Source organism: Pristiophorus japonicus, unplaced genomic scaffold (genome assembly GCF_044704955.1).
Source record: "Pristiophorus japonicus isolate sPriJap1 unplaced genomic scaffold, sPriJap1.hap1 HAP1_SCAFFOLD_118, whole genome shotgun sequence".
NCBI lineage: Eukaryota > Metazoa > Chordata > Chondrichthyes > Pristiophoridae > Pristiophorus > Pristiophorus japonicus.
Genome location: NW_027250842.1, coordinates 703,270 through 730,416, shown reverse-complemented (window position 1 = coordinate 730,416; position 27,147 = coordinate 703,270). Strand labels below are relative to the sequence as shown.

At 56.1% G+C, this 27,147-nt stretch overlaps 1 protein-coding gene across 6 annotated transcripts in view; it reads right to left on the bottom strand.

Annotated features, from left to right (window-relative positions):
- The window catches only part of LOC139242033 (autism susceptibility gene 2 protein-like), a 162,013-nt gene that overhangs the window by 25,010 nt on the left and 109,856 nt on the right, over positions 1-27,147 (bottom strand). For 5 of the 6 annotated variants that reach the window (XM_070870167.1, XM_070870164.1, XM_070870163.1 and 2 more), the window contains 8 exons: positions 25,919-26,011; positions 23,904-23,955; positions 22,082-22,505; positions 19,923-20,161; positions 17,603-17,832; positions 15,389-15,484; positions 10,991-11,059; positions 4,658-4,687 (listed from right to left, as the gene is read on the bottom strand). In XM_070870167.1, the coding sequence (XP_070726268.1) occupies positions 4,658-4,687; positions 10,991-11,059; positions 15,389-15,484; positions 17,603-17,832; positions 19,923-20,161; positions 22,082-22,505; positions 23,904-23,955; positions 25,919-26,011 (1,233 nt within the window). The remainder of the gene's footprint in view (positions 1-4,657; positions 4,688-10,990; positions 11,060-15,388; positions 15,485-17,602; positions 17,833-19,922; positions 20,162-22,081; positions 22,506-23,903; positions 23,956-25,918; positions 26,012-27,147) is intronic. The other variant, XM_070870166.1, reaches the window with a different exon arrangement.

Sequence of the window (27,147 nt, the reverse complement as noted above, 5' to 3'; positions counted from 1 at the left end):
GAGGCTGGGGAGAGGGGAGGGGGGAAGAGAGGCTGGGGAGAGGGGAGGGGGAGAGAGGCTGGGGGGGAGGGGGAGAGTGAGAGAGGGGAGAGTGAGAGGCGCTAGGGGAGGAGGGGGAGAGGGGCTGGGGAGAGGGGAGAGTGAGAGAGGCTGGGGAGAGGGGAGGGGAAGAGAGAGTGGGGAGAGGGGAGGGGGAAGAGAGGCTGGGGGGGAGGGGGAGAGTGAGAGAGGGGAGAGGGGGAGAGTGAGAGGCGCTGGGGGGGAGGGGGAGAGGGGCTGGGGAGGGGGGGGAGAGAGAGATGGCCTTGGGGGGGAGTGAGAGAGGCTAGGGAGGGGGAGAGTGAGAGAGGCTAGGGAGGGGAGGGGAGAGACAGAGGGGCTGTGGAGGGGGGAGGGGGAGAGTGAGAGAGGCTGGGGGTGGGGAGAGAGAGAGGGGCTGGGGGGGGAGTGAGAGGCGCTAGGGAGGGAGGGAGTGAGAGGCGCTAGGGAGGGGAGGGGAGAGACAGAGGGGCTGGGGAGGGGGGAGGGGGGAGAGTGAGAGAGGCTGGGGGGCGAGGGGGCGAGAGAGAGAGGCTGGGAGAGGGAGGGGAGGGGGCGAGAGAGAGAGGCTGGGAGAGGGAGGGGAGAGGGCGAGTGAGAGATTGGGGGGGGAGGGGGAGAATGAGAGGCTGGGTGAGGGAGGGGGAGAGAGTGAGAGAGAGGCTGGAGGGGAGGGGGTGAGTGAGAGAGGCTGGGGGGGGTTGGAGGAGGGTTAGAGTGAGAGAGGCTGGGGGGGAGGGGGAGAGTGAGAGGGGCTAGGGGGAGGAGGGGGAGAGTGAGAGGCGCTGGGGGGAGGGGAGTGAGAGAGAGGCGGGGGGGGGATGGGGCGAGAGAGAGAGAGGCTGGGAGAGGGAGGGGAAGAGAGACTGGGGAGAGGGGAGGGGGAGAGTGAGAGAGGCTGGGGAGAGGGATGGGGAGAGGGATGGGGAAGAGAGGCTGGGGAGAGGGGAGGGGGAAGAGAGGCTGGGGAGAGGGGAGGGGGAGAGAGGCTGGGGGGGAGGGGGAGAGTGAGAGAGGGGAGAGTGAGAGGCGCTAGGGGAGGAGGGGGAGAGGGGCTGGGGAGAGGGGAGGGGGAGAGTGAGAGAAGCTGGGGAGAGGGGAGGGGAAGAGAGGCTGGGGAGAGGGGAGGGGGAAGAGAGGCTGGGGGGGAGGGGGAGAGTGAGAGAGGGGAGAGGGGGAGAGTGAGAGGCGCTAGGGGGGGAGGGGGAGAGGAGCTGGGGAGGGGGGGGGAGAGAGAGATGGCCTTGGGGGGGAGTGAGAGAGGCTAGGGAGGGGGAGAGTGAAAGAGGCTAGGGAGGGGAGGGGAGAGACAGAGGGGCTGGGGAGGGGGGAGGGGGAGAATGAGAGAGGCTGGGGGTGGGGAGAGAGAGAGCGGCTGGGGGGGGAAGTGAGAGAGGCTAGGGAGGGGGAGAGTGAGAGAGGCTAGTGAGGGGAGGGGAGAGACAGAGGGGCTGGGGAGGGGGGAGGGGGGAGAGTGAGAGAGGCTGGGGGGGGGAGGGGGCGAGAGAGAGAGGCTGGGAGAGGGAGGGGAGGGAGCGAGTGAGAGAGGCTGGGGGAGGGAGGGGAGGGGGCGAGTGAGAGATTGGGGGGGGAGGGGGAGAATGAGAGGCTGGGTGAGGGAGGGGGAGAGAGTGAGAGAGAGGCGGGAGGGGGTGAGTGAGAGAGGCTGGGGGGGTGGAGGAGGGTTAGAGTGAGAGAGGCTGGGGGGGAGGGGGAGAGTGAGAGGGGCTAGGGGGAGGAGGGGGAGAGTGAGAGGCGCTGGGGGGGAGGGGAGTGAGAGAGAGGCTGGGGGGGGAGGGGAGTTAGAGAGAGGCTGGCGGGGGGGGGGGGGGGGGAGAGTGAGAGATTGGGGGGGGCGGGGGAGAGGGGGGAGTGAGAGAGAGACTCACACAGGTGGGGTGTTGGGTTGGGAGACGGATCACGTTGTTCCAACCCCCTCCAACAAGGGACATTGTTGGAGTGGATGATATCCAGAAGTCATGACACTGTCACTATTCACTTCACTCCCAATAAACCTGTTAACAATCTGTACACAATGCATGCCCCTCTATGGTTTGGGGGGGTTGGAGGGGGGGATATGTACTTGGACTGGGGTAAGGAACTTCGGCGGCTTCTTCCAATAATGGCCGTGGGATCTTTTCAGTCCACCTCAGAGAGCAGACAGGGTCCTCGGATTAACTCTAATCCGACGCTCAACAGCTCCGACAGTGCGGTGTTCCCTCAGTACTGCCCTTCCGACAGTGTGGCTCTCCCTCAGTACTGCCCCTCCGACAGTGCGGTGTTCCCTCAGTACTGCCCCTCCGACAGTGCGGTGTTCCCTCAGTACTGCCCCTCCGACAGTGCGGTGTTCCCTCAGTACCGCCCCTCCGACAGTGCGGTGTTCCCTCAGTACCGCCCCTCCGACAGTGCGGTGTTCCCTCAGTACTGCCCCTCCGACAGTGCGGCGTTCCCTCAGTACCGCCCCTCCGACAGTGCGGCGCTCCCTCAGTCCCGCCCCTCCGACAGTGCGGTGTTCCCTCAGTACTGCCCCTCCGACAGTGCGGTGTTCCCTCAGTACCGCCCCTCCGACAGTGCGGTGCTCCCTCAGTACTGCCCCTCCGACAGTGCGGTGTTCCCTCAGTACCGCCCCTCCGACAGTGCGGTGTTCCCTCAGTACTGCCCCTCCGACAGTGCGGCGCTCCCTCAGTATCGCCCCTCCCACAGTGCGGCACTCCCTCAGTACCGCCCCTCCGACAGTGCGCCGCTCCCTCAGTACTGCCCCTCCGACAGTGCGGCGCTCCCTCAGTACTGCCCCTCCGATAGTGCGCCGCTCCCTCAGTACTGCCCCTCCGACAGCGCAGTAGTGTCACCGAGGAGCGTAGGCCTGGATTATGAGGCTCAGTCCCACACTGGGTGTGAGATCAGGCTAACTCAGCACTAGGCCGAGAATAGAGCCTGGGACTTTCCTGCTCTGTGTGTGTGTGTGTGTGTGTGTGTGGGGGGAGGCTCAGTCCCACACCGGGTGTGAGATCAGGCTAACTCAGCACTAGGCCGGGAATGGAGCCTGGACCTTTCCTGCTGTGTGTGTGAGCTGCTCCCTCAGTTTTGAAACCAAAGGTTACAAATTAAATAACAAGGCAGCTTGGGGAACGGCAGCACAATGGTCATGTAACGGGACCAGTAATCCAGACGCCTGGATGAATGATTTGCTGACAAGCGTTCAAATCCTACCTTGGCAGCTGGGGAAATTAAATTCAGTTCATTCAATAAATCTGGATTAAATAAACTATCCGTACTGGTGACCATGTAACTACTGGATTGTCATAAAAACATATCTGGTTCACTAACGTCCTTCAAGGCAGGAAATCTGCTGTCCTTACCCGGTCTGGCCTACATGTGACTACATCCACAGCACTGTGGTTCACACTTAACTGCCCTCAAGCGGCCTAGCGCGACACTCTGTTGTCAAGGCGGCGGCTCACCACCAACTTCGAGGGCAATTAGAGATGGGCAATAAATGCCGGCCCACATCCCGCGAATGAATAAAAAAGTGCCGTGAATACAGTAAGAACATAAGAAATAGGAGCAGGAGTCGGCCAGACAGCCCCTTGAGCCTGCTCCACCATTTAACACGACCGTGGCTGATCCGATCATGGACTCAGCTCCACTTCCCCGCTCGCTCCCCATAACCCCTTAATCCCTTATCAGTTACAAAACTGTCTTTCTCTGTCTTAAATATATTCAATGTCCCAGCTTCCACAGCTCTCTGAGGCAGCGAATTACACAGATTTACATAGAAAATAGGTGGAGTAGGCCATTCGGCCCTTCGAGCCTGCACCACCATTCAATACGATCATGGCTGATCATTCACCTCAGTACCCCTTTCCTGCTTTCTCTCCATACCCCTTGATCCCTTTAGCCGTAAGGGCCATACCTAACTCCCTCTTGAATATATCTAACGAACTGGCCTCAACAGCTCTCTGCGGCAGGGAATTCCACAGGTTAACAACTCTGAGTGAAGAAGTTTCTCCTCATCCCAGTTTTAAATGGGCGGCCCCTTATTCTAAGACCATGCCCCCTAGTTCTAGTCTCCCCCATCAGTGGAAACATCCTCTCTGCATCCACCTTGTCAAGCCCCCTCATAATCTTATACGTTTCGATAAGATCACCTCTCATTCTTCTGAATTCCAATGAGTAGAGGCCCAACCTACTCAACCTTTCCTCATAAGTCAACCCCCTCATCTCTGGAATCAACCGAGTGAACCTTCTCTGAACTGCCTCCAAAACAAGTATATCCTTTCATAAATATGGAAACCAAAACTGCACGCAGTACTCCAGGTGTGGCCTCACCAATACCCTGTATAACTGCAGCAAGACTTCCCTGCTTTTATACTCCATCCCCTTTGCAATAAAGGCCAAGATACCATTGGCCTTCCTGATCACTTGCTGTACCTGCATACTATCCTTTTGTGTTACATGCACAAGTAACCCCCAGGTCCCACTGTACTGCGGCACTTTACAATCTTTCTCCATTTAAATAATAACTTGCTCTTTGATTTTTTTTCTGCCAAAGTGCATGACCTCACACCTTCCACCATTATACTCCATCTGACAATATAAGTAAGATTTCTGCACTTACCCGTATTGTCGGCCTGTATGCGTCAGTTAACTGTGGAAAGAACATGGCAAAATAAAAAGTTACAATCTCACTCGAGAGGCAAGTTAGGAATTTTTTTTGTTGATAAAAAGCTCTCAGTTATATAGCCATCGTCTCATTTTCACAACTGAATATGTTTCACACAGCAAACTTGGTCAACTGCCCTGGCCATTTTTGTGCACAGCAAGATCTCACAAACAGCAAGTGAGTTGAAAGCCCCAAAAAATCAGAACGTAAGAAACAGGAGCAGGAATAGGCCTGGTCCGCCATTTAATACGATCGCGGAAGCAGCCAAAAATCTTCTCCATTTCCATCCTCAGCTCTCTGGGGCAGAGAATTCCAAAGATTCACCACCCTCTGAGTGAAGAAATTTCTCCCCATCTCAGCCCTAAATGGCCGACCCCTTACCCTGAGACTGTGTCCTGCTATTTAAGAAAGGAGGGAGAGAGAAAACGGGGAACTACAGACCAGTTAGCCTGATATCAGTCGTGGGGAAAATGCTGGAATCTATTATTAAGGATGTGGTAACAGGGCTCTTAGAAAAGAGTACTGGATTGCACAGTCAACATGGATTTATGCAAGTGAAATCACGTTTGACAAATCTGTTAGTCTTTTGAGGGTGTAACGAGCAGAATAGATAAGCGGGGGGGGGGGGGGGAACCAGTGGATGTGGTGTATTTGGATTTTCAGCGAACGTTTGATAAGGTGCCACAGAAGAGGTTATTGAACAAAATTAGGGCTCATGGGATTGTGGGTAATATACTGGCATGGATTGAGGATTGGTTAACGGACAGAAAACAGAGAGTAGGAATAAGCGGGTCATTTTCGGGTTGGCAGGCTGTAACTAGGGATCAGTGCTGGGGCCCCAGCTATTTACTATCTATATCAATAATTTGGATGAGGTGACCAAATGTAATCCATCCAAGATGATACAAAGCTAGGCGGGAGAGTAAGTTGTGAGAAGGATGCAAAGAGACCTCAAGGGGATATAGACAGGCTAAGTGAGTGGGCAAGAACATGGCAAATGGAATATAACGTGGAGAAATGTGAAGTTATCCACTTTGGGAGGAAAAATAGCAAAGCACGAGTATTTTTTTTAAACGGTGAGAGATTGGGAAATGTTGGTGTTCAGAGGGACCTGGGTGCCCTTGTACACCAATCACTGAGAGTTAAGAAAGCAAATGGTATGTTGGCCTTTATTACAGGAGGATTTGAGTATAAGAGTGAAGGCGTCTTACTGCAATTATACAGGGCCCTGGTGAGACCACACCTGGAGTATTGTGTACAGTTTTGGTCTCCTTACCTGAGGAAGGATATACTTGCCATTGAGGGAGTGCAACGAAGGTTCACCAGACTGATTCCTGGGATGGGGGGGATTGTCCTATGAGGAGAGATTGAGTAGACTAGGCCGATATTCTCTAGAGTTTAGAAGAATGAGAGGGGATCTCATTGAAACATACAAAATTCTTACAGGGCTTGACAGGGTAGATGCAGGGAGGATGTTTCCCCCGGGCTAGGGAGTCTAGAACCAGGGGTCACAGTCTCAGGATAAGGGGTCGGCCATTTAGGACTGAGATGAGGAGAAACTTCTTCCCTCAGAGAGGGGTGAATCTTTGGAATTCTCTACCCCAGAGGGCTGTGGAGGCTCAGTCTTTGAGTATATTCAAGACAGAGATCGATAGATTTTTGGACTTCAGGGGAACCAAGGGATATGGGGACAGTTCAGGAAAGTGCAGTTGAGGTTGAAGATCAGCCATTATCTCATTGAATGGTGGAGCAGGCTCGAGGGGCCGAATGGCCGACTCCTGCTCCTAATTCTTATGTTCCTATATCCTCTTGTTCTAGACTCTCCAGCCAGTGGGGAAAAAACCTCTCAGCATCTACCCTGTCAAGCCCTCAAAGAATTTTATACGTTTCTATATGACTTTTCATTCTTCTGAACTCCAGAGAATATCGACTCATTCTACTCAATACTTATTCAACATACTCAGCATTATTCCTTTAAAGATATTCCACCTAGCCTCTTGTTCAGCGACTCCCTTTACTCCAGTTGCTGAGTTCTACTCGTATTTCCTTTGAATTTAATACTGTTTAACGATATGGACCTGATCTTTTCATACAATTTGACAACACAGAAACAGGCCATTGTGCCGGGGTTTATGCTCCACACCAGCCCCCTCCCACCCCTCTTCATCTCAGCCCATCACCATATCCTTCTATTCCTTGCTCCCTCATGTGTTTATCCAGCTTCCCCTTAAATTCTCAGGGGAGATGCAGGGAGGATGTTTCCTCTGCCTGAGGAGCCTAGAACTAGAGGGCATAATCTGTAAAAGGACACAGACAGGCTCAGTGAGTGGGCAAAAATTTGGCAGATGGAGTATAATGGTGGAAAGTGTGAGGTCATGCACTTTGGTAGAAAAAAAATCTATGAGCAAGTTATTATTTAAATGGAGAAAGATTGCAAAGTGTCGCAGTACAGCGGGACCTGGGGGTTACTTGTGCATGAAACACAAAAGGTTAGTGTGCAGGTACAGCAAGTGATCAGGAAGGCCAATGGTATCTTGGCCTTTATTGCAAAGGGGATGGAATATAAAAGCAGTGAAGTCTTTATACAGGGTGTTGGTAAGGCCACACCTGGAGTACTGCGTGCAGTTTTGGTTTCCGTATTTACGAAAGGATATACTTGCTTTGGAGGCAGTTCAGAGAAGGTTCACTCGGTTGATCCCGGGGATGAGGGGGTTGACTTATGAGGAAAGGTTGAGTAGGTTGGGCCTCTACTCATTGGAATTCAGAAGAATGAGAGGTGATCTTATCGAAACGTATAAGATTATGAGGGGCTTGACAAGGTGGATGCAGAGAGGATGTTTCCACTGGTGGGGGAGACTAGAACTAGATCTTAGAATAAGGGGCCACCCATTTAAAACTGAGACGAGGAGAAATTTCTTCTCTGAGGGTTGTAAATCTGTGGAATTCGCTGCCTCTGAGAGCTGTGGAAGCTGGGACATTGACTATATTTAAGACAGAAATAGGCGGTTTCTTAACTGATAAGGGGTTATGGGGAGCGGGCGGGGAAGTGGAGCTGAGTCCATGATCGGATCAGCCATGGTATTGAATGGCGGAGCAGGCTCGAGGGGCCATATGGTCTACTCCTGCTCCTATTTCTTATCTCCTAAATGCTTCAATGCTATTTGCTCTCAACCACTCTCCGTAGTAGCGAGTTCCACATTCTCACCGCTCTCTGGGTGAAGACGTTTCTTCTGAATTACCGATTGGATTTATTCATTTGGTTCAGGGGAGGAGCGTTGGGCCCCAGTGACACCTGGAGAGGGGAGAACGCTCTACCGTTTGACCCGAACACCTCACGAGAATGCTATTTCTGAGCCAGCGGATACGGTGAGGGGCGTTTCAGGGTGGTGATGCTGGAGAGCAGCTACTTAAGGAGAATTTGAGTAGGAGAGTGAACAAACAAACTGGGAAGTCGTCGACGAGGGGTTAGACGAGCAGGGGACGAGGTGCCGACCAGTTTTGTCAACTGAATTAACTGTAGCCCCTTGTACTGGTCAGTGGGGGTTAGGAGAATCTGTATACATTGAGTCTCCGATGGGACATGTTGGACAGTCGTACTGCTGACAGTCATCAATCAATGACATTTAATCCGGGTCAAAGGGATGTTAAATCCATCGGTGCTCAGTCCATTTCGTTCAGTTCGTCTCCTCTCAGTCAAGAGGTTGTGGGTTCAAGCCCCAAGCACTCCAGAGTCTCATGCCTCCCATAATCCAGGCCAACACTTCACAGTACTGAGGAGGGTGCGCCGTGCTGTCGGAGGGGCAGTACTGAGGGAGCGCCGCACTGCGCTGTCGGAGGGGCAGTACTGAGGGAGCGCCGCATTGTCGGAGGGGCAATACTGAGGGAGCGCCGCATTGTCGGAGGGGCAATACTGAGGGAGCGCCGCATGGTTGGAGGGGCAGTACTGAGGGAGTGCCGCACTGTCGGAGGGGCAGTACTGAGGGAGTGCCGCACTGTCGGAGGGGAAATACTGAGGGAGTGCCGCACTGTCGGAGGGGCAATACTGGGGGAGTGCCGCACTGTCGGAGGGGCAGTACTGAGGGAGCGTCGCACTGTCGGAGGGGCAATACTGAGGGAGTGCCGCACTGTCGGAGGGGCAGTACTGAGGGAGCGCCGCACTGTCGGAGGGGCAGTGCTGAGGGAGCGCCGTCCTGTCGGAGGGGCAGTGCTGAGGGAGCGATGTCCTGTCGGAGGGGCAGTGCTGAGGGAGTGCCGCCCTGTCGGAGGGGCAGTGCTGAGGGAGCGCCGCCCTGTCGGAGGGGCAGTGCTGAGGGAGCGCCGCACTGTCGGAGGGGCGGTGCTGAGGGAGCGCCGCACTGCGATGTCGGAGGTGCAGTACTGAGGGAGCGCCGCATTGTCGGAGGGGCAATACTGAGGGAGCGCCGCACTGTCGGAGGGGCTGTACTGAGGGAGCATCGCACTGTCGGAGGGACAGTATTGAGGGAGCGCCGCACTATCGGAGGGGCAATACTGAGGGAGCGCTGCACTGTCGGAGGGGCAGTACTGAGGGAGCGCCGCACTGTCGGAGGGGCAGTGCTGAGGGAGCACCGCACTGTCAGAGGGGCGGTACTGAGGGAGCGCCGCACTGTCGGAGGGGCAGTACTGAGGGAGTGCCGCACTGTCAGAGGGGCAGTAGTGAGGGAGCGCCGCACTGTCGGAGGGGCAGTACTGAGAGAGCGCCGCACTGTCGGAGGGGCAGTGCTGAGGGAGCGCCGCACTGTCGGAGGGGCGGTGCTGAGGGAGCGCCGCACTGCGATGTCGGAGGTGCAGTACTGAGAGAGCGCCGCACTGTCGGAGGGGCAGTGCTGAGGGAGCGCCGCACTGTCGGAGGGGCAGTGCTGAGGTAGCGCCGCACTGTCGGAGGGGCAGTGCTGAGGGAGCGCCGCACTGTCGGAGGGGCAGTGCTGAAGGAGCGCCGCACTGTCGGAGGGGCAGTGCTGAGGGAGCGCCGCACTGTCGGAGGGGCAGTGCTGAGGGAGCGCCGCACTGTCGGAGGGGCAGTGCTGAGGGAGCGCCGCACTGTCGGAGGGGCAGTGCTGAGGGAGCGCCGTACTGTCGGGGGGCAGTGCTGAGGGAGCGCCGCACTGTCGGAGGGGCAGTACTGAGGGAGCGCCGCACTGTCGGAGGGGCAGTGCTGAGGAAGTGCCGTACTGTCGGAGGGGCAGTGCTGAGGGAGCGCCGCACTGTCGGAGGGGCAGTGCTGAGGGAGCGCCGCACTGCGATGTCGGAGGTGCAGTACTGAGGGAGCGCCGCATTGTCGGAGGGGCAATACTGAGCGAGCGCCGCACTGTCGGAGGGGCTGTACTGAGGGAGCATCGCACTGTCGGAGGGACAGTATTGAGGGAGCGCCGCACTATCAGAGGGGCAATACTGAGGGAGCGCTGCACTGTCGGAGGGGCAGTACTGAGGGAGCGCCACACTGTCGGAGGGGCAGTGCTGAGGGAGCACCGCACTGTCAGAGGGGCGGTACTGAGGGAACGCCGCACTGTCGGAGGGGCAGTGCTGAGGGAGCGCCGCACTGTCGGAGGGGCAGTGCTGAGGGAGCGCCGCACTGTCGGAGGGGCAGTGCTGAAGGAGCGCCGCACTGTCGGAGGGGCAGTACTGAGAGAGCGCCGCACTGTCGGAGGGGCAGTACTGAGGGAGCGCCGCACTGTCGGAGGGGCAGTGCTGAGGGAGCGCCGCACTGTCGGAGGGGCAGTGCTGAGGGAGCGCCGCACTGTCGGAGGGGCAGTGCTGAGGGAGCGCCGCACTGTCGGAGGGGCAGTGCTGAGGGAGTGCCGCACTGTCGGGGGGCAGTGCTGAGGGAGCGCCGCACTGTCGGGGGGCAGTGCTGAGGGAGCGCCGCACTGTCGGAGGGACAGTACTGAGGGAGCGCCCCACTGTCAGAGATACGGTCTTTCCGATGAGACGTCAAACTGAGGGCCCCATCAGGTGGACGTAAAATCCCACAACTCTATTGGAAGAGCAAAGGAGAGTTCTCCTCAGTGTCCAGGAACCAATATTTATCCCTTAACCAACATCGCAAAACCTCATGATCACATTGCTGTTTGTGGGAGCTTGCTGTGTGCAAAATGGCTGCCGCGTTCCCCTACACTACATCGGTGGCTACGTTTCAAAACAGCTTCATTGGCTGAGAAGCGCGTTGGAACGTCCTGAATGCAAGTTAGTACTTTCTATTCTCTGTCGAGATGGCTCCCTTCAGGCGATAATGCCGCGGGTTCGTTAAGTTGTAACCGAGTGCGTGCTTACCCTGGGGTCCTTCTGGAGCAGGGCGTGAGGTACCGCCCCCGATCTGGAAGCCAGCTCTGGATTGGGGGCCTGCAACCCAAGAAAGACAAAAGGGATTAGCGTCTGGACAGACGCGGAGTACAGCTCATTCCCGAGTGCAGCGAGCAACGTTCGCGGGGCTCGCAGCGCCACCTGGGGGTACAGTCGGCCCACTGACGGCCAATGCGTGGGGTGGGGGGGGGGGGGGAGCGCACACATCACGTGGGGCTGCTCGCGGGAGCACGCGCCGCTTCCGGACAACAGGGAGCGCCATCGACCGAGCGTGACAGGAAGTACAGGGACTGCGCACTTTTACTGATACACCTCCCGTGGCATTGCTCGAGCGAGTCAGGAGATCAGTGGGGGAGGGGCACTTTTACTGATACACCTCCCGTGGCATTGCTCGAGCGAGTCAGGAGATCAGTGGGGGAGGGGCACTTTTACTGATACACCTCCCGTGGCATTGCTCGAGCGAGTCAGGAGATCAGTGGGGGAGGGGCACTTTTACTGATACACCTCCCGTGGCATTGCTCGAGCGAGTCAGGAGATCAGTGGGGGAGGGGCACTTTTACTGATACACCTCCCGTGGCATTGCTCGAGCGAGTCAGGAGATCAGTGGGGGAGGGGCACTTTTACTGATACACCTCCCGTGGCATTGCTCGAGCGAGTCACGAGATCAGTGGGGGAGGGGCACTTTTACTGATACACCTCCCGTGGCATTGCTCGAGCGAGTCACGAGATCAGTGGGGGAGGGGCACTTTTACTGATACACCTCCCGTGGCATTGCTCGAGCGAGTCAGGAGATCAGTGGGGGAGGGGCACTTTTACTGATACACCTCCCGTGGCATTGCTCGAGCGAGTCAGGAGATCAGTGGGGGAGGGGCACTTTTACTGATACACCTCCCGTGGCATTGCTCGAGCGAGTCACGAGATCAGTGGGGGAGGGGCACTTTTACTGATACACCTCCCGTGGCATTGCTCGAGCGAGTCAGGAGATCAGTGGGGGAGGGGCACTTTTACTGATACACCTCCTGTGGCATTGCTCGAGCGAGTCAGGAGATCAGTGGCTGGGGGGTGGGGGGTTGGGGAAAAGGGCACTTTTACCTCCCGCAGTCGGGAGATCAGTGGGGGCACTTTTACTGGTCGATATCCTCTGGCATTGCCCAAATTAAGTCACGAGAGAGCTGGGGGGCACTTTTACTGGTGGATCTGCAGATGATAAAGATCTGCGCGAGTGTTAGGACGGTGGACGATGCACGTCTGATTCAGGCGGATCTTAAATGTATTGAGAGATTGGTCTCATGACCGTTAAAGAATGCATCACTTGGATAAGTGCAGTGTCATGCGCGTGGGCAGGGCAAATGCTCAACCATTCATACACCCTTCAGGTAAAGCAGGTGGAGATAGAAGGAGACGTGGGCATTGTAGTGCATACATCCATAAATGTACACGATCAATGCTGTGTAGTGATAGCTAGAGCAAATAGGGTGTTGGGATGTATCCATAGGACACCTCAGTACAAGACGAGGCAGACTGTTTTGTCCTTGTCCAAGAGCTTAATCAGGCTTCGCTTGGAACACTGTGTCCAGTTTTGGTCTCCTCACATGGTGGGCGACACCGCGGCCCTGGAAAGGGTGCAGGGGAGGGCCACGAGACTAATTCCCAGCCCAAAGCATCAGAGTTATCAAGATAGGCGAAGAGAGTTGGGACTCTACACTTGGGAAGCGTAGACTTTGGAGAGGGAGGGGGGATCTGATTGAGGTTTCTAAGTTAATGAACGGCATAGATTGTGTTCCAGCTTGCTCCAATTAAACAGGTTGGGAAGGACCAGGGGCCACAAATTTAAGTTGTATAAGGCTAGATCTAGTTTAGATGTCAGGAGGTGGGTCTTTTGCCCAGAGAAGAGACGACCTCTGGAGCAAGCTGCCCTTTCATGCGGTGGACGCAGACTCGCTGAATTCCTTAGAGCGAGAGCTGAACCGGTTGCTGGCTGCGGCGACAATCACCTCTTACAGAAGGTGGGTGCTGCAGAGAATTCAAGGCCAGAGTGATCTCCTGGGCTACTTTCGATCACCTAGATGGGTTGGAGAGGAATTTCCCAGATTTCCCGCCCTCCCCCAAATTGTTTGGATTTTTTCCGGATTGTTTTGCCGTTCCCAGGAGAACGCATGGTTTCGGACGGGGTGGAGTGTATATGTTGTGATACACAAGGTATCGGGATTGTGTGGGACAGGCTCCATGGACAATGTCTGTCACTGTTCGTACATTTGTACGCATCTCCCGGGGCACTGCTCGAACTGAGTCGGGAGATCAGAGGGGGCACTTTTACCAGTAGATATCCTCTGGCATTGCTCGAGCGCAGTTAAGAAATCGGAGGGGACAATTTCGGAAACAAAGTTCTCGATCTCCTCGCATGTTGTCGAGAGGTGAGGGTCGAGTGGGAGCAGGGCGAAAGGAGATGGTTGCTATTGGGCAACACTATTAGTATCTGCACTGTCGGAACGGCAGTGACGAGGGAGTGCTGCACTATGGGAGGGGCAGTACTGAGGGAGCGCGGCACTGTCGGAACGGCAGTGACGAGGGAGTGCTGCACTATCGGAGGGGCAGTACTGAGGGAGTGCCGCGCTGTCGGAGGGGCAGTACTGAGGGAGTGCCGCACTGTCGGAGGGGCAGTACTGAGGGAGTGCCGTGCTGTCTTTAGGAATGGGCGATAAACCGAGGACCCCGTTGGCCCCCTCAGGCGGATGTGAAGATCACACGGCCAGTATTTTCAACAACAGCAGAGGGGAGTTCTCGGCAGTGTCTTGGGGGGGGGGGGCGGGGCGGGGGGCCGAGATTTATCCAACATCACAAAAAAAAACAAATGATCCAATCATTGCTGTGTGTGGGAGCTGGCGAGTCACACATTACAACAGTGACTGCACTCCAAAAGTACTTAATTGGCTGCAAAGCGCTTCGGGATGCCCGGAGGTCGTGAAAGGCGCTATAGAAATGCAAGTTTTTCCTCTAAGCCGGATTAGAGAGCTGCTGCCAAGCAGAGAAACAATTTTAAGGGGGAGGGTTGTGTGGGCTCACCCAGACCAATTGCAGTTAAGCAGGACAAGGTATAAAAGGCACAGTGGGGAGGGAGTAGTGGGGGCGGGGAATCAGAGCGTGGGGAGGAGAGATTACATAAACCAGGCGCGTGTTCCTTGAAATATTGACGGTGAAGGGGTGATTTATCGTTAGGATTTTCCAAAAGCAATCGATAGGGTAGGGAGAAATTATTTCCCCTGGTGGAGGGGGGGGGGGGGGGGAGTCTCGGACACGAGGACGTGACCTTAAAATCACGGTTGGGTAACACTTCTTCACGCAAAGAAGTGTGGAACGCTCTCCCGTAAAAAGCAGTAGCTGCTAACTCAAACAATAATTTTAGATCCGAGAGGGCTAGGTTTTTGTTACGGGCTATGGAGCCAAGGCAGGTGGATGGAGTTAGGATACAGATCAGCCACCATCTCATCGAACGGTGGGAACAGGCTCGAGAGGCTGAATGGCCTCCCCCTGTTCCCGTGTACAGGTGAGACACGATGTGACTGAACGGCGGGAACAGGCTCGAGGGGCTGAATGGCCTCCTCCTCCTGTTCCCGTGTACAGGTGAGACACGATGTGACTGAACGGCGGGAACAGGCTCGAGGGGCTGAATGGCCTCCTCCTCCTGTTCCCGTGTACAGGTGAGACACGATGTGACTGAACGGCGGGAACAGGCTCGAGGGGCTGAATGGCCTCCCCCTGTTCCCGTGTACAGGTGAGCCACGATGTGACTGAACGGCGGGAACAGGTTCGAGGGGCTGAATGGCCTCCCCCTGTTCCCGTGTACAGGTGAGCCACGATGTGACTGAACGGCGGGAACAGGCTCGAGGGGCTGAATGGCCTCCCCCTGTTCCGGTGTACAGGTGAGACACGATGTGACTGAACGGCGGGAACAGGCTCGAGAGATTTCCTAACGTACAGAGCAGCCGACAATCCTGTTGAACGGCGGAATGACAGTCTCCTCCCGTTCCTGTATTTCTGACGCAGCTACCAACTGAGATAACTGTATCGGAAAGACAGACGGGGGGGGGGGGGGGGGGGAAAAGACACCACGTGGCTCGCACCAAGTCCCGCGGTTTCGGGAAGCGTGGAAGCCCCGAGTTACATCGAGCGCAGTGAGATTGTGATGGGGGGGGGGGGGGGGGTATCACAAACAACCAGCAACACTGAGATTAAATTAGGAAGCCTCCTTGGTTGTGTCGGCGCCCGCTGTGTGAGGGGAGGGTGCGGGGGCTGGAGGGGAGCCGAGCTTGAATGACCTTTCACCTGTTAAGAGAGAGAGAGCGAGAGCGAGCGAGAGAGCAACAGTACCTTGGGTTGGAAGGCACCCTGTAGGGAACTGAAAGGACCAGCAGGGGGCAGCACAGAGGGGATCCCAGAAACTGGAGCGTGGTAGGCCTGGAAATACTGGAGGGGTGAAGGACAGGAGGGAAACATTAGTGTGCGAGTCAGTAGATCCAGAAGGAAAAAAAAACAATCAAGCGGGATGCGACGAGCTTTGAAACACCCGAACCAACCCGCATTTATTTTCTGTTTAAAAATAAAACACATTGCACAGTCGTCTGGTCTCCGAATGATTTCACGGACCTCGTGTGGTCCTCCGTTCAGCTGTGGTGTGGCTTTCCCCGGTGAGAGGCAGAGCCCACGCAGAGCCGGACGATCCCAGATTGAGACCACAAGAAGCAGGAGCAGGCCGTGCGGCCCCTCGAGCCTGCTCCGCCATTCAATAAGATCGCAGCCGACCTTCGACCTCAACGCCACTTTCCTGCCCGATCTCCAGATCACCGTGATCCCCTTACAGTCCAAAAATCCAGCGATCTCCCTCTTGAATATACGCAACGACTGAGCAGCCACAGAGAATTCCAGAGATATACCACCCTCCGAGCGAAGACATTTCGCCCCATCGCAGTTCGAAATGGCCGAGCCCTCATCCCGAGACTGTGTGACCCCCGGTTCTAGACTCCCCAGCCCGGGGGGAAACATCCTCCCTGCATCTACCCTGTCAATTCCCCTCAGAATCTTACACGTTTCAATGGGATCACCTCTCATTCTTCGAAACTCCAGAGTATCGGCCCAACCTGCTCGATCTCTCGTCGTAGGGCAGCCCCCTCATCCCAGGAATCAGTCTGGTGAACCTTGGTTGTACCGCCCCCAAGGCAAGTGTACCCTTCCTTGGGTAAGTGAGACCCCAACAGTGCGCAGGACGCCAGGCGTGGTCTCTCCAAGGCCCTGTACAATTGTAGCAAGACTTCCTTTCTCTTATACTCCAGCCCTTTTGCAATAAAGCCGAACGTACCACTTGCTTTCCGAAGTGCTTGCTGTACCTGCAGGCTAACATTCTGTAATTCGTGTACAAGTACCACCAAATCGCACTGACTTTACTAGTACCTCCTTTTAAAAAAAAACATTTTTTTTGCTTGCCGACCAAAATGGATAATGTCCCATTTCCCCACATTATACCCTACCTGCCACCCGCTTGCCCACTCATGGAACCTGTCTAGATCCCCTGCAGCCTCTTTGTGTCCCCCAGCACAGCTTGTTTTCTCACCAGGCTTTGTATCGTCACCAAACCCAGATACATTTGCACTCGGTTCCCTCGTCTATGTCACGGATTTGTAAAGAGCTGAGGCCCAAGCACCAAGCCTTGCGGTACCCCACTAATTACATCCTTATGCCTCCTGAAATAACCGCCACCCTTGCGCTATTGGAGGACTGGGGGGGGGAGGGGTAAGAGGAGCGTTACGCAGCTGTGGGAAAGCTCGTCCAACCAGTGGATGCTGGCGGGGGACCGGGCCCGTTGCCACTTTCCTGAGCAGTGCCCAGCTAAGTGCCACAGCTGAAACGGGGGGGGGAGGGGGGGGAGTTGGCATGGGGAGAGGGCAGAGGCACTCGGTCGCGCTTTGGGCGACGAGGACTGCTGTTTGTTGCCCTGGGCGACGAGAGTCTGCTCCCCGGGGCCTGCGAGAGACGTCCAATCTGTACGGCCAGGCGCCAACGACACGGGGGTCTATTCATGTGGCTTTGGGGGGGCGGGGGGAGCGGGGGGCAGCAGGTGGAGAAGGAATAAACCGGGGACGTCGCCCACTTTAACCGTGAAAGAAAACAGTGCAACTGTTCCCAACGCGTGGCAAAGCCTCAGAATTCGATCGCCGCTACTGCGCGGAGCTCACTGATCCCGAACGGGCTGTCGGAGGGGTTACCAGGACCTTCAACGCCCCTGGATTTGGGGGCGGGGGAGTGGGAATTAAACAGGGCTCCCCACTCCTGACCAATACTCAGCGAGCCCCCCCCCCCCCCCCACCGGAAACCGCACCGCTGCGGAGAAGGCCGAGCCGGAAGAGGGAACGAATCTCGTGCCGCGAAGGCTCCCGTGGCCGAAGAGCCCAGACATGGGCCGCGCAACCGGGTACGGCAGTCGGCCGTTTTGTTGCGTCGCCCTTGCCTCCCCCCCCCCCGCCCCACAACCCCCCCCCTCCGACCGCATACCCGCACCAAACACGAGCCGCGCTTTCTACTCATCCTCACGTTTCGGCCGGGGGCATGCACCATGGACGGTGCCGGGGCGGGGACCAAGCCGGCGGCCTGAGGGATGGCCGGGTACGGCGCAAAGTGCTGGTGGGTGTGCTGGTGGGTGTGCTGGTGCTGGTGGCTGTGCTGGTGGAACTGGAAGGGTGGCGGCCCCAGTGCCGGGCTCCGCTCCGTGCCCTGGGAGCTCAGGTACCGCGAGTTCAGCTCCTGGCGGATCATCTCTTGCTCTGGAGGGAGGGGAGAGAGAGGAAGAGAGGTTAACAATACACGTGCTTCTCGCCGCCGCCTCAGGCGGACCTTTTGATTGGCTCAATGGTGTAACAGAGCCCCCCCCCCTAGTGGACCACTGTGGCAATGCAACTACTGATGTAAATACAAAGGGTCATGTGGCGAAGTCTTGTGTATTTTGTTTGTTAGTGATGTCATAAGAATATATATATATATATATATATCTATAAATGATTTGGATGAGGGAACCAAATGTAATATTTCCAAGTTTGCCGACACAAAACTAGGTGGAATTGAGAGTTGTGAGGAGGATGCAAAGATGCTACAAGGCGATTTAGATCGGTTGAGTAAGTGGGCAAACACATGGCAGATGCAGTGTAAAGTGGATAAATGTGAAGTTATCCACTTTGGTCGGAAAAACATACGGACAAAGTATTATTTAAAAGGTGATGGCTTGGGAAGTGTCGATGTACAGAGGGTCCTTGTACACCAGCCATTGAAAGCAAACAAGCAGTTAGGAAGGCAAATGGTATGTTGGCCTTCATTGCAAGAGGATTTGAGTACAGGAGCAAGGATGTCTTACTACAGTTATACAGGGCCTTGGTGAGACCACACCTGGGGTATTGTGCGCAGTTTTGGTCTCCTTACCTAAGGAAGGATACACTTGCCATAGAGGGAGTGCAGCGAAGGTTCACCAGACTGATTCCTGGGATGGCAGGACTGTCTTATGAGGAGAGATTGGGTCGACGGGGCCTGTATTCACTAGAATGAGAGAGGATCTCATTGAAAGGTCAGGATACAGGGTAGGAAATTTCGGACCGAGATGAGGAGAAACGTTTTCACTCAGAGGGTGGTGAACCTGTGGAATTCTCTACCACAGAAGGCTGTGGAGGCCAAGTCACTGAATATATTTAAGAGGGAGATCAATAGATTTCTAGACACATTAAGGGGTGCGGGAAAAAAGCGGGAATATGGTGTTGAGATAGAGGATCAGCCATGATAAAAATGATTGACGGTGCAGACTTGAAGGGCCGAATGGCCTACTACTGCTCCTATTTTCCATGTTTCGATATCACATTGGCGACGAGGATGGGATTTCTGGACGTCCTCCTCCACCTAGTGGACCACTGTGGCAAAGCAACTATTGATGTAAATACAATAAAAGGAGCATGTGGCAAAGTCACATGATGACAGTTTAGAACCAAGTTGTGCCAGCTTGTTTGTTGGTGTTGTCCTACGAGTATATCGCAAACGTTAACTTTGATGATTGGCGCCCGCAACAGGACCCGCCCCGCGAGACAGAACAAGCAGATTATGGTCCAGTTCGGCACGTCAGCTCGGCGCTCTCCAAAAGGGTCAGAGGGTCCTGGATTTCCAGCACCCACACACACTGGGACTCAAGCCCCCCCACAAGGCCTGAGACGAAGAGGGAGCGCCGCACCGTCGGAGGTGCCCGCTCCCCAGATGAGACGTGGAATCCGAGGGAGACCCTCACCCCACCCCCCCCCCCCGCCATCTGCCCTGCTCGGACGCTATTGGAAGCACAGCAAAAAAGGGGGCGACATTTCCCCCTTAACCAATGCTCCCCCCCCCCCCACCCCGGGGAGAACATAACAGATTAACTGGGGCATATCATCACAGACGTTCCCTCGAAACGAGGATTTGCTTCCACGCCAAAAAGGGATGAGTTCACAGGTGAAGGACCTAATATTCCAGATCCTGAACTACATCCTGAAGGGTGGGCGATGCCTGGGGGTGGATTGTTGTAACGTGGGGGTGACCCGTTGCACACCAGCCACCACACGGGGCTTGACAGAGCGAGGTCTTGGTCCAGTGGGCAAGGGTTAACCAGGACGACCGGAGACCAGCTCTGCTGCACGGACCCAGTGCGCGCTCACACAACACACCGCACAGTGTGTGTGGGCTGGGGCCCCTTGCTGCCCCTGAACTCGCGCCTCGCCTCGGGCCCCCCGATCATGTCTCTCTGCAGTCTCTCGCCGCTCCTTCGCTGGGGCGTATAAGCTCACTGCAGTGTGTGGGACGGTGCTCTGACCGACACGCCTGCCGAGAGGCGGGAGAAGGGCCTCACCTGAGAACGCTGCAGCAGCTGCCGCCACAGCGGCCGTCGAGGGGTGCCCCGCCACCTGCAGCATGGCCGACGTCAGCGGGGGAGGGGGCGGCAGGCCGGGGTGGTGCGGGTGGGAGGAGGGCCGCAGGGCCGGGGCAAAGCCGTGGCCGGTCAAGGTCAGCGAGAGAGACGACGGTGTGGAGGCCCGGTGAGCGAGCTGCGAGGCGGGGGCCACAGTCTTTGACGGGGTGCTGCTCCTGCTGTTGGGAGATAAAGGGGAGATGGGGGTCAAGAGAGAGGGCAGAGGTCAAGGAATGCCAAGACAGGTTAAAGTTCAAACCACACAACGCCGCAAACCCTTTCTACCGCACCCGCCCCCCCCTCCCCCCACCACCCGTTGGGCCCTAAACCTCACCCGCTCCCCTCTCCGACCCATCGTTCCGCCACTCACCCCTCTCCCCCCCAACCGCTCAAATCAGTCAATGTCGGTACGAAAGACTCCCCCGCCCCCATCTCAATCGGCGCCAAGTCCATTTTTCCCTCCTTTCTCCATGGAGTGAGGGTCTTGGCTCTGGTCCCACCGTTCGCCGCGTAGGGGCAACCTGTCAGGCTTGGCGACCCTACTGTGTGGGGGAGGGGGGAGCAGCGAGAGAGCGCGGGGGGCGGGCAGGGGGAGAGAGAGAGAGAGAGAGAGAGAGATGGGGGGGGGGTGAGAGAGAGATGGGGGGGAGGGTGAGAGAGAGAGAGAGGGGAGGGAGAGGAGGGAGGGGAGGGTGGGAGGGAGAGGAGGGAGGGGAGGAAGGGAGAGAGAGGAGGGAGAGAGAGGAGGGAGAAAGAGGAGGGAGAGAGGGAGAGGAGGGAGGGAGAGGAGGGAGGGAGAGAGAGAGAGGAGGGAGGATGGGAGAGGAGGGAGGAAGTGGAGGGAGGGAGAGGAGGGAGGGAGGGAGAGGAGGGAGGGAGAGAGAGGAGGGAGGGAGAGGAGGGAGGGAGAGGAGGGAGGGAGGATGGGAGAGGAGGGAGGAAGTGGAGGGACGGAGAGGAGGGAGGGAGAGAGAGGAGGGAGAGAGAGGAGGGAGAGAGGGAGAGGAGGGAGGGAGAGGAGGGAGAGAGAGGAGGGAGGATGGGAGAGGAGGGAGGATGGGAGAGGAGGGAGGGAGAGAAGGGAGAGGAGGGAGGGAGAGAGAGGAGGGAGGGAGAGGAGGGAGGGAGAGGAGGGAGGGAGGATGGGAGAGGAGGGAGGAAGTGGAGGGACGGAGAGGAGGGAGGGAGAGAGAGGAGGGAGAGAGAGGAGGGGGAGAGAGAGGAGGGAGAGAGAGGAGGGAGAGAGAGGAGGGAGAGAGGGAGAGGAGGGAGGGAGGGGAGGGAGAGAGAGGAGGGAGGATGGGAGAGGAGGGAGGGAGAGAAGGGAGAGGAGGGAAGGAGAGGAGGGAGAGAATGGAGAGGAGGGAGAGAGAGGAGGGAGGGAGAGGAGGGAGGGAGGAAGAGGAGGGAGGGAGAGGAGGGAGGATGGGAGAGGAGGGAGGAAGTGGAGGGAGGAAGTGGAGGGAGGGAGAGGAGGGAGGTAGAGGAGGGAGGGAGAGGAGGGAGGGAGAGAGAGAGAGGAGGGAGGATGGGAGAGGAGGGAGGAAGTGGAGGGAGGGAGGGAGAGGAGGGAGGGAGAGGAGGGAGGAGAGAGGAGGGAGGAGAGAGGAGGGAGGAAGTGGAGGGAGGGAGAGGAGGGAGGTAGAGGAGGGAGGGAGAGGAGGGAGGGAGAGGAGGGAGGGAGAGAGAGAGAGGAGGGAGGATGGGAGAGGAGGGAGGAAGTGGAGGGAGGGAGAGGAGGGAGGGAGGGAGAGGAGGGAGGGAGAGGAGGGAGGGAGAGGAGGGAGGGAGAGGAGGGAGGGAGAGAGAGAGAGGAGGGAGGATGGGAGAGGAGGGAGGAAGTGGAGGGAGGGAGAGGAGGGAGGGAGGGAGAGGAGGGAGGAGAGAGGAGGGAGGAAGTGGAGGGAGGGAGAGGAGGGAGGGAGGGAGAGGAGGGAGGAGAGAGGAGGGAGGAAGTGGAGGGAGGGAGAGGAGGGAGGGAGAGGAGGGAGGGAGAGGAGGGAGGAGAGAGGTGATTCGCCCGCCTGTTTACTCCCTCCCTCCCGCCCCCATGACCTTCTGCCCTCTCCCCTCTCCCCACCCCCACAGTTGGGACTCACCTGCTGCCGGGGACCAGGCTGCTGTACACCAGCTGGTGCTGGGTGAAGGGCTGGACTTTGGGCTGGGTCTGGTGCTGAGGCTGCACCGGGGTCTGCGGCTTGGGCTGGGGGGTGACCCGAGCCGGCGTGGGGGGGTGCCGTTGCTGCTGCGTGTGGTGGTGGTGGTGATGGTGGTGATGGTGGTGAGGAGGAGGAGCAGCAGCAGCCGGGGTGCGGTTGCGGGCGCTGGCCGAGGATTCGGCCTGAGCCTGCGAGAAGGCCGGGGGCTGGCCAGGATTGGCGGCCGATGGGGCAGCGGGTTCCTTGGGTGGGGAAGGCACTAGCAGGGGGTCCTTGTCCGACTCTTGGTTCCGCTCCTGGCTCCTCTCCAGCCCGGAGATTATGGCTTCGCCCTTCGGAGTCACCGCTCCGTTCAAGTCCGAGGCTGCAAAAAGTGGGGGGGGGAAAGCGGGACACACGATTAACAGGCAACAGACCAAAACAAAAGGACTTACATTTGTATGGTGCACTTCACCTCAGGGCGGCCCAGAGAGCTTCAGCGGTCAACAAAGTATTTTTCTAAGCGTAGAGGCCCTGACCTGTGTGAGAACACCAGCGGCAGGTCGGGGCCATAAAAGGGGCAGTGGGTAGGCCCCGGGAGCGGCGAGGTCGGGGCGAAGGAGCGGCGAGAGATCATGGAGAGACGTGATCGGGGCCCGGGAGAGGCGTGAGTTTGGGCCCAGAAGAGGCAAGGGCCCCAGGGGCAGCACTGGGCCCAGCCCACACTGAGCGATACGTGAGCGCACTAGGTCCGTGCAGCAGAGCTGGTCTCCGGTCGCCCCTGGTTAACCCTTGCCCACTGGACCCAAGACCCCGCTCTGTCAAGCCCCGTGTGGTGGCTGGTGTGCAACGGTCACCCCGCGTTAAAAAAATCCACCCACAGGCATCTCCCACCCTTCAGGATATAGTTCGGGCCCTGGAATATTAGGTCCTTCATTGAAACACCCGTGAACTCATCCTTTTCTGGCGAGGAAGCAGGTCATCCTCAATACGAGGGTCCGCCTAAGATGATTTCTAAGTGCCATTTAGGACCGAGATGAGGAGAAACTTCTTCACCCAGAGAGTGGTGAACCTGTGGAATTCTCTACCGCAGAAAGTAGTTGAGGCCAATTCACTAAATATATTCAAAAGGGAGTTAGATGAAGTCCTTACTACTCGAGGGATCAAGGGGTATGGAGAGAAAGCAGGAATGGGGTACTGAAGTTGCATGTTCAGCCATGAACTGATTGAATGGCGGTGCAGGCTCGAAGGGCCGAATGGCCGACTCCTGCACCTATTTTCTATGTTTCTAAGTGTTGCCATTTTGCGCTCTGCAAGCTCCCACAAACATAATGTGACAAATGACCAGAACACATGTTTTTTCTTTAAAAATGATGTTGGTTGAGGAATAAATATTGGCCCCACAACACCGGGGAGAACTCTTCTTCCAATACTGCTATGGGGGCGGATGAGGCCCTCGGTTTAACGTTTCATTACGAAAGATGGCACCTCCGATGGTACAGCGCTCTTTCATTCACAAGTTATTGGGGAGCAATGAACCGTCGGAGGGGCGGTACTGAGGGAGTGCCGCACTGTCGGAGGGGCGGTACTGAGGGAGCACCGCACTGTTGGAGGGGCAGTAGCGAGGGAGCACTGCACAGTCGGAGGGGAGGTACTGAGGGAGTACTGCACTGTCATCATAAGCCTCACAGGTAAATGGGCCGGGGAGGAACTGTTCAGGCCAAACTAGGGTAGGCACTTCAGAGAAAGGACCTTTTAACAAGGAAGACGATGAAACACTTACCCATCTTGGTAGCTGCGGTGACGAGGTTTGAGAGTCCATCGTCTGTGGCAGCCTGTGAATGAGAGTTTTATTTATCACCCTGGTTTAACATATATAAATCCCCCCGAACCCCTCGATTAGATTCCAGCCTGTAACTCACTCCCGGGTATCTGTTATTCTATATATAAACCCCCCTGAACCCCTCGATTAGATCCCAGCCTGTAACTCACTCCCGGGTATCTGTTATTCTATATATAAACCCCCCTGAACCCCTCGATTAGATTCCAGCCTGTAACTCACTCTGGGTATCTGTTATTCTATATATAAACCCCCCGAACCCTTCGGTTAGATTCCAGCCTGTAACTCACTCCCGGGTATCTGTTATTCTATATATAAACCCCCCGAACCCCTCGATTAGATTCCAGCCTGTAACTCACTCCCGGGTATCTGTTATTCTATATATATACCCTCCGAACCCCTCGATTAGATTCCAGCCTGTAACTCACTCTGGGTATCTGTTATTCTATATATAACCCCCCGAACCCTTCGGTTAGATTCCAGCCTGTAACTCACTCCCGGGTATCTGTTATTCTATATATATACCCCCCGAACCCCTCGATTAGATTCCAGCCTGTAACTCACTCTGGGTATCTGTTATTCTATATATAAACCCCCCGAACCCTTCGGTTAGATTCCAGCCTGTAACTCACTCCCGGGTATCTGTTATTCTATATATAAACCCCCCGAACCCCTCGATTAGATTCCAGCCTGTAACTCACTCCCGGGTATCTGTTATTCTATATATAAACCCCGCGAACCCCTCGATTAGATTCCAGCCTGTAACTCACTCCCGGGAATCTGTTATTCTATATATAAACCCCCCGAACCCCTCGATTAGATTCCAGCCTGTAACTCACTCCCGGGTATCTGTTAGTTGATATATAAATCACCTGAACCCCTCGATTAGATTCCAGCCTGTAACTCACTCCCGGGTATCTGTTATTCTATATATAAACCCCTCGAACCCCTCGATTAGATTCCAGCCTGTAACTTACTCCTGGGTATCTGTTAGTCGATATATAAACCCCCCGAACCCCTCGATTAGATTCCAGCCTGTAATTTACTCCCAGGTATCTGTTATTCTATATATAACCCCCCCGAACCCCTCGATTAGATTCCAGCCTGTAACTCACTCCCAGGTATCCGTTATTCTATATATAAACCCCCCGAACCCCTCAATTAGATTCCAGCCTGTAACTCACTCCCGGGTATCTGTTATTCTATATATATATATAAACCCCCCCCGAACCCCTCGATTAGATTCCAGCCTGTAACTCACTCCCGGGTATCTGTTATTCTATATATAAACCCCCCCGAACCCCTCGATTAGATTCCAACCTGTAACTCACTCCCGGGTATCTGTTATTCTACATATAAACCCCCCAGAACTCCTCGATTAGATTCCAGCCTGTAACTCACTCCCGGGTATCTGTTATTCTATATATAAACCCCTGAACCCCTCGATTAGATTCCAGCCTGTAACTCACTCCCGGGTATCTGTTATTCTATATATAAACCCCCCGAACCCCTCGATTAGATTCCAGCCTGTAACTCACTCCCGGGTATCTGTTATTCTATATATAAACCCCCCTGAACCCCTCGATTAGATTCCAGCCTGTAACTCACTCCCGGGTATCTGTTATTCTATATATAAACCCCCCCGAACCCCTCGATTAGATTCCAGCCTGTAACTCACTCCCGGGTATCTGTTATTCTATATATAAACCCCCCCGAACCCCTCGATTAGATTCCAGCCTGTAACTCACTCCCGGGTATCTGTTATTCTATATATAAACCCCCCCCGAACCCCTCGATTAGATTCCAGCCTGTAACTCACTCCCGGTACCTTTAATTCTATATACTGAAAATATCACACACCACCCGACCGAGCTGTGGCAGGAGTTTAACGGGGTTGTATCAGAGGAGTGGGGCGTAGGGAGAGGTACGCGGTGAATTGCGACACTTTGTAAACTCACGAATGAAATCCTTTGCCACACGGTCTGAAGCACGTGTTGCTGGGTGGAGGAGAACACCAGCTTGGGGCAACGCACGGGCTCGTCACCGATGGGCTGAGGAGACAAAATAAGAGGGCACTTTATTGGCGATTTTGACTGGTCTGTGTGGAAGAACCGAAGTGTGGAGGGGGGAGGTGGGAGGGCTGGAGGGGAGGCACGGCCACGGAAGGAAGCGTTGGCCACTGCCAAAGGTGCCACTCCCAGAATACACCACAGGACTGACCGGCAACAGCAGCGGCGCAGGAGCGAGTGACGGAGAGGGCGGGCGGGCGAGCGACGGGGAGGACGGGCGGGCTGCGGAGAGAGAGAGAGAGAGGGAGGGAGAGACAGAGAGATAGATAATGAAATGAAGCCAAGTTTTTACCCGCTCTCCCTCCTGCTTGGCTGCCCTTCTCTCCCCAGCTTTCCGGCAATTCCCGAACGGACTATTCCGAGACCCAACACGAGGAGTGCAGCGTGCACACCGTGGGGAGACACCAGCCCACAGGCTCACTCCTAGTCATTGCTGCTGCTGTCCCCACCCACCCCTGATAAATACCAAGAGGAGGGGGGGTATTCAGCCCCTCGAGTACTGTTCCGCCATTCAATCAGATCGTCGCTGGTCTGTAGTTCAATCCCATTTACCCAGCTTAGCTCCATATCCCGCCATACCCAGCAAAAATCTGCCGGTCTCAATCTTGAAAACTCCAAGTGTCTCCCAGCATTCATGCTCTTTTGGGAGTGACAGGTGCAGGTCTGCACGACCCTTTGTTTGAAGCTGCGGACTGCAGGAAGCTATCGATGGACTGGTCAGGTGGGCGGAACAGTGGCAAATGAAATTCAATCGGGAGAAGTGTGAGGGAATGCATTTGGGGAGGGCTAACAAGGCGAGGGAATACACATTAAATGGTAGGACACTGGGAAGTGTAGAGGAACAGAGGGATCTTGGAGTGCAGGTCCACAGATCCCTGAAGGTAGCAGGCCAGGTAGATCAGGTGGTTAAGAAGGCACACGGGATACTTGCCTTTATTAGCCGAGGCATGGAATACAAGAGCAGGGAGGTTATGCTTGAACTGTATAAAACACTGGTTAGGCCACAGCTGGAGTACTGCGTGCAGTTCTGGTCACCACATTACAGGAAAGATGTGACTGCACTGGAGAGGGTGCAGAGGAGATTTACCAGGATGTTGCCTGGACTGGAGAATTTTAGC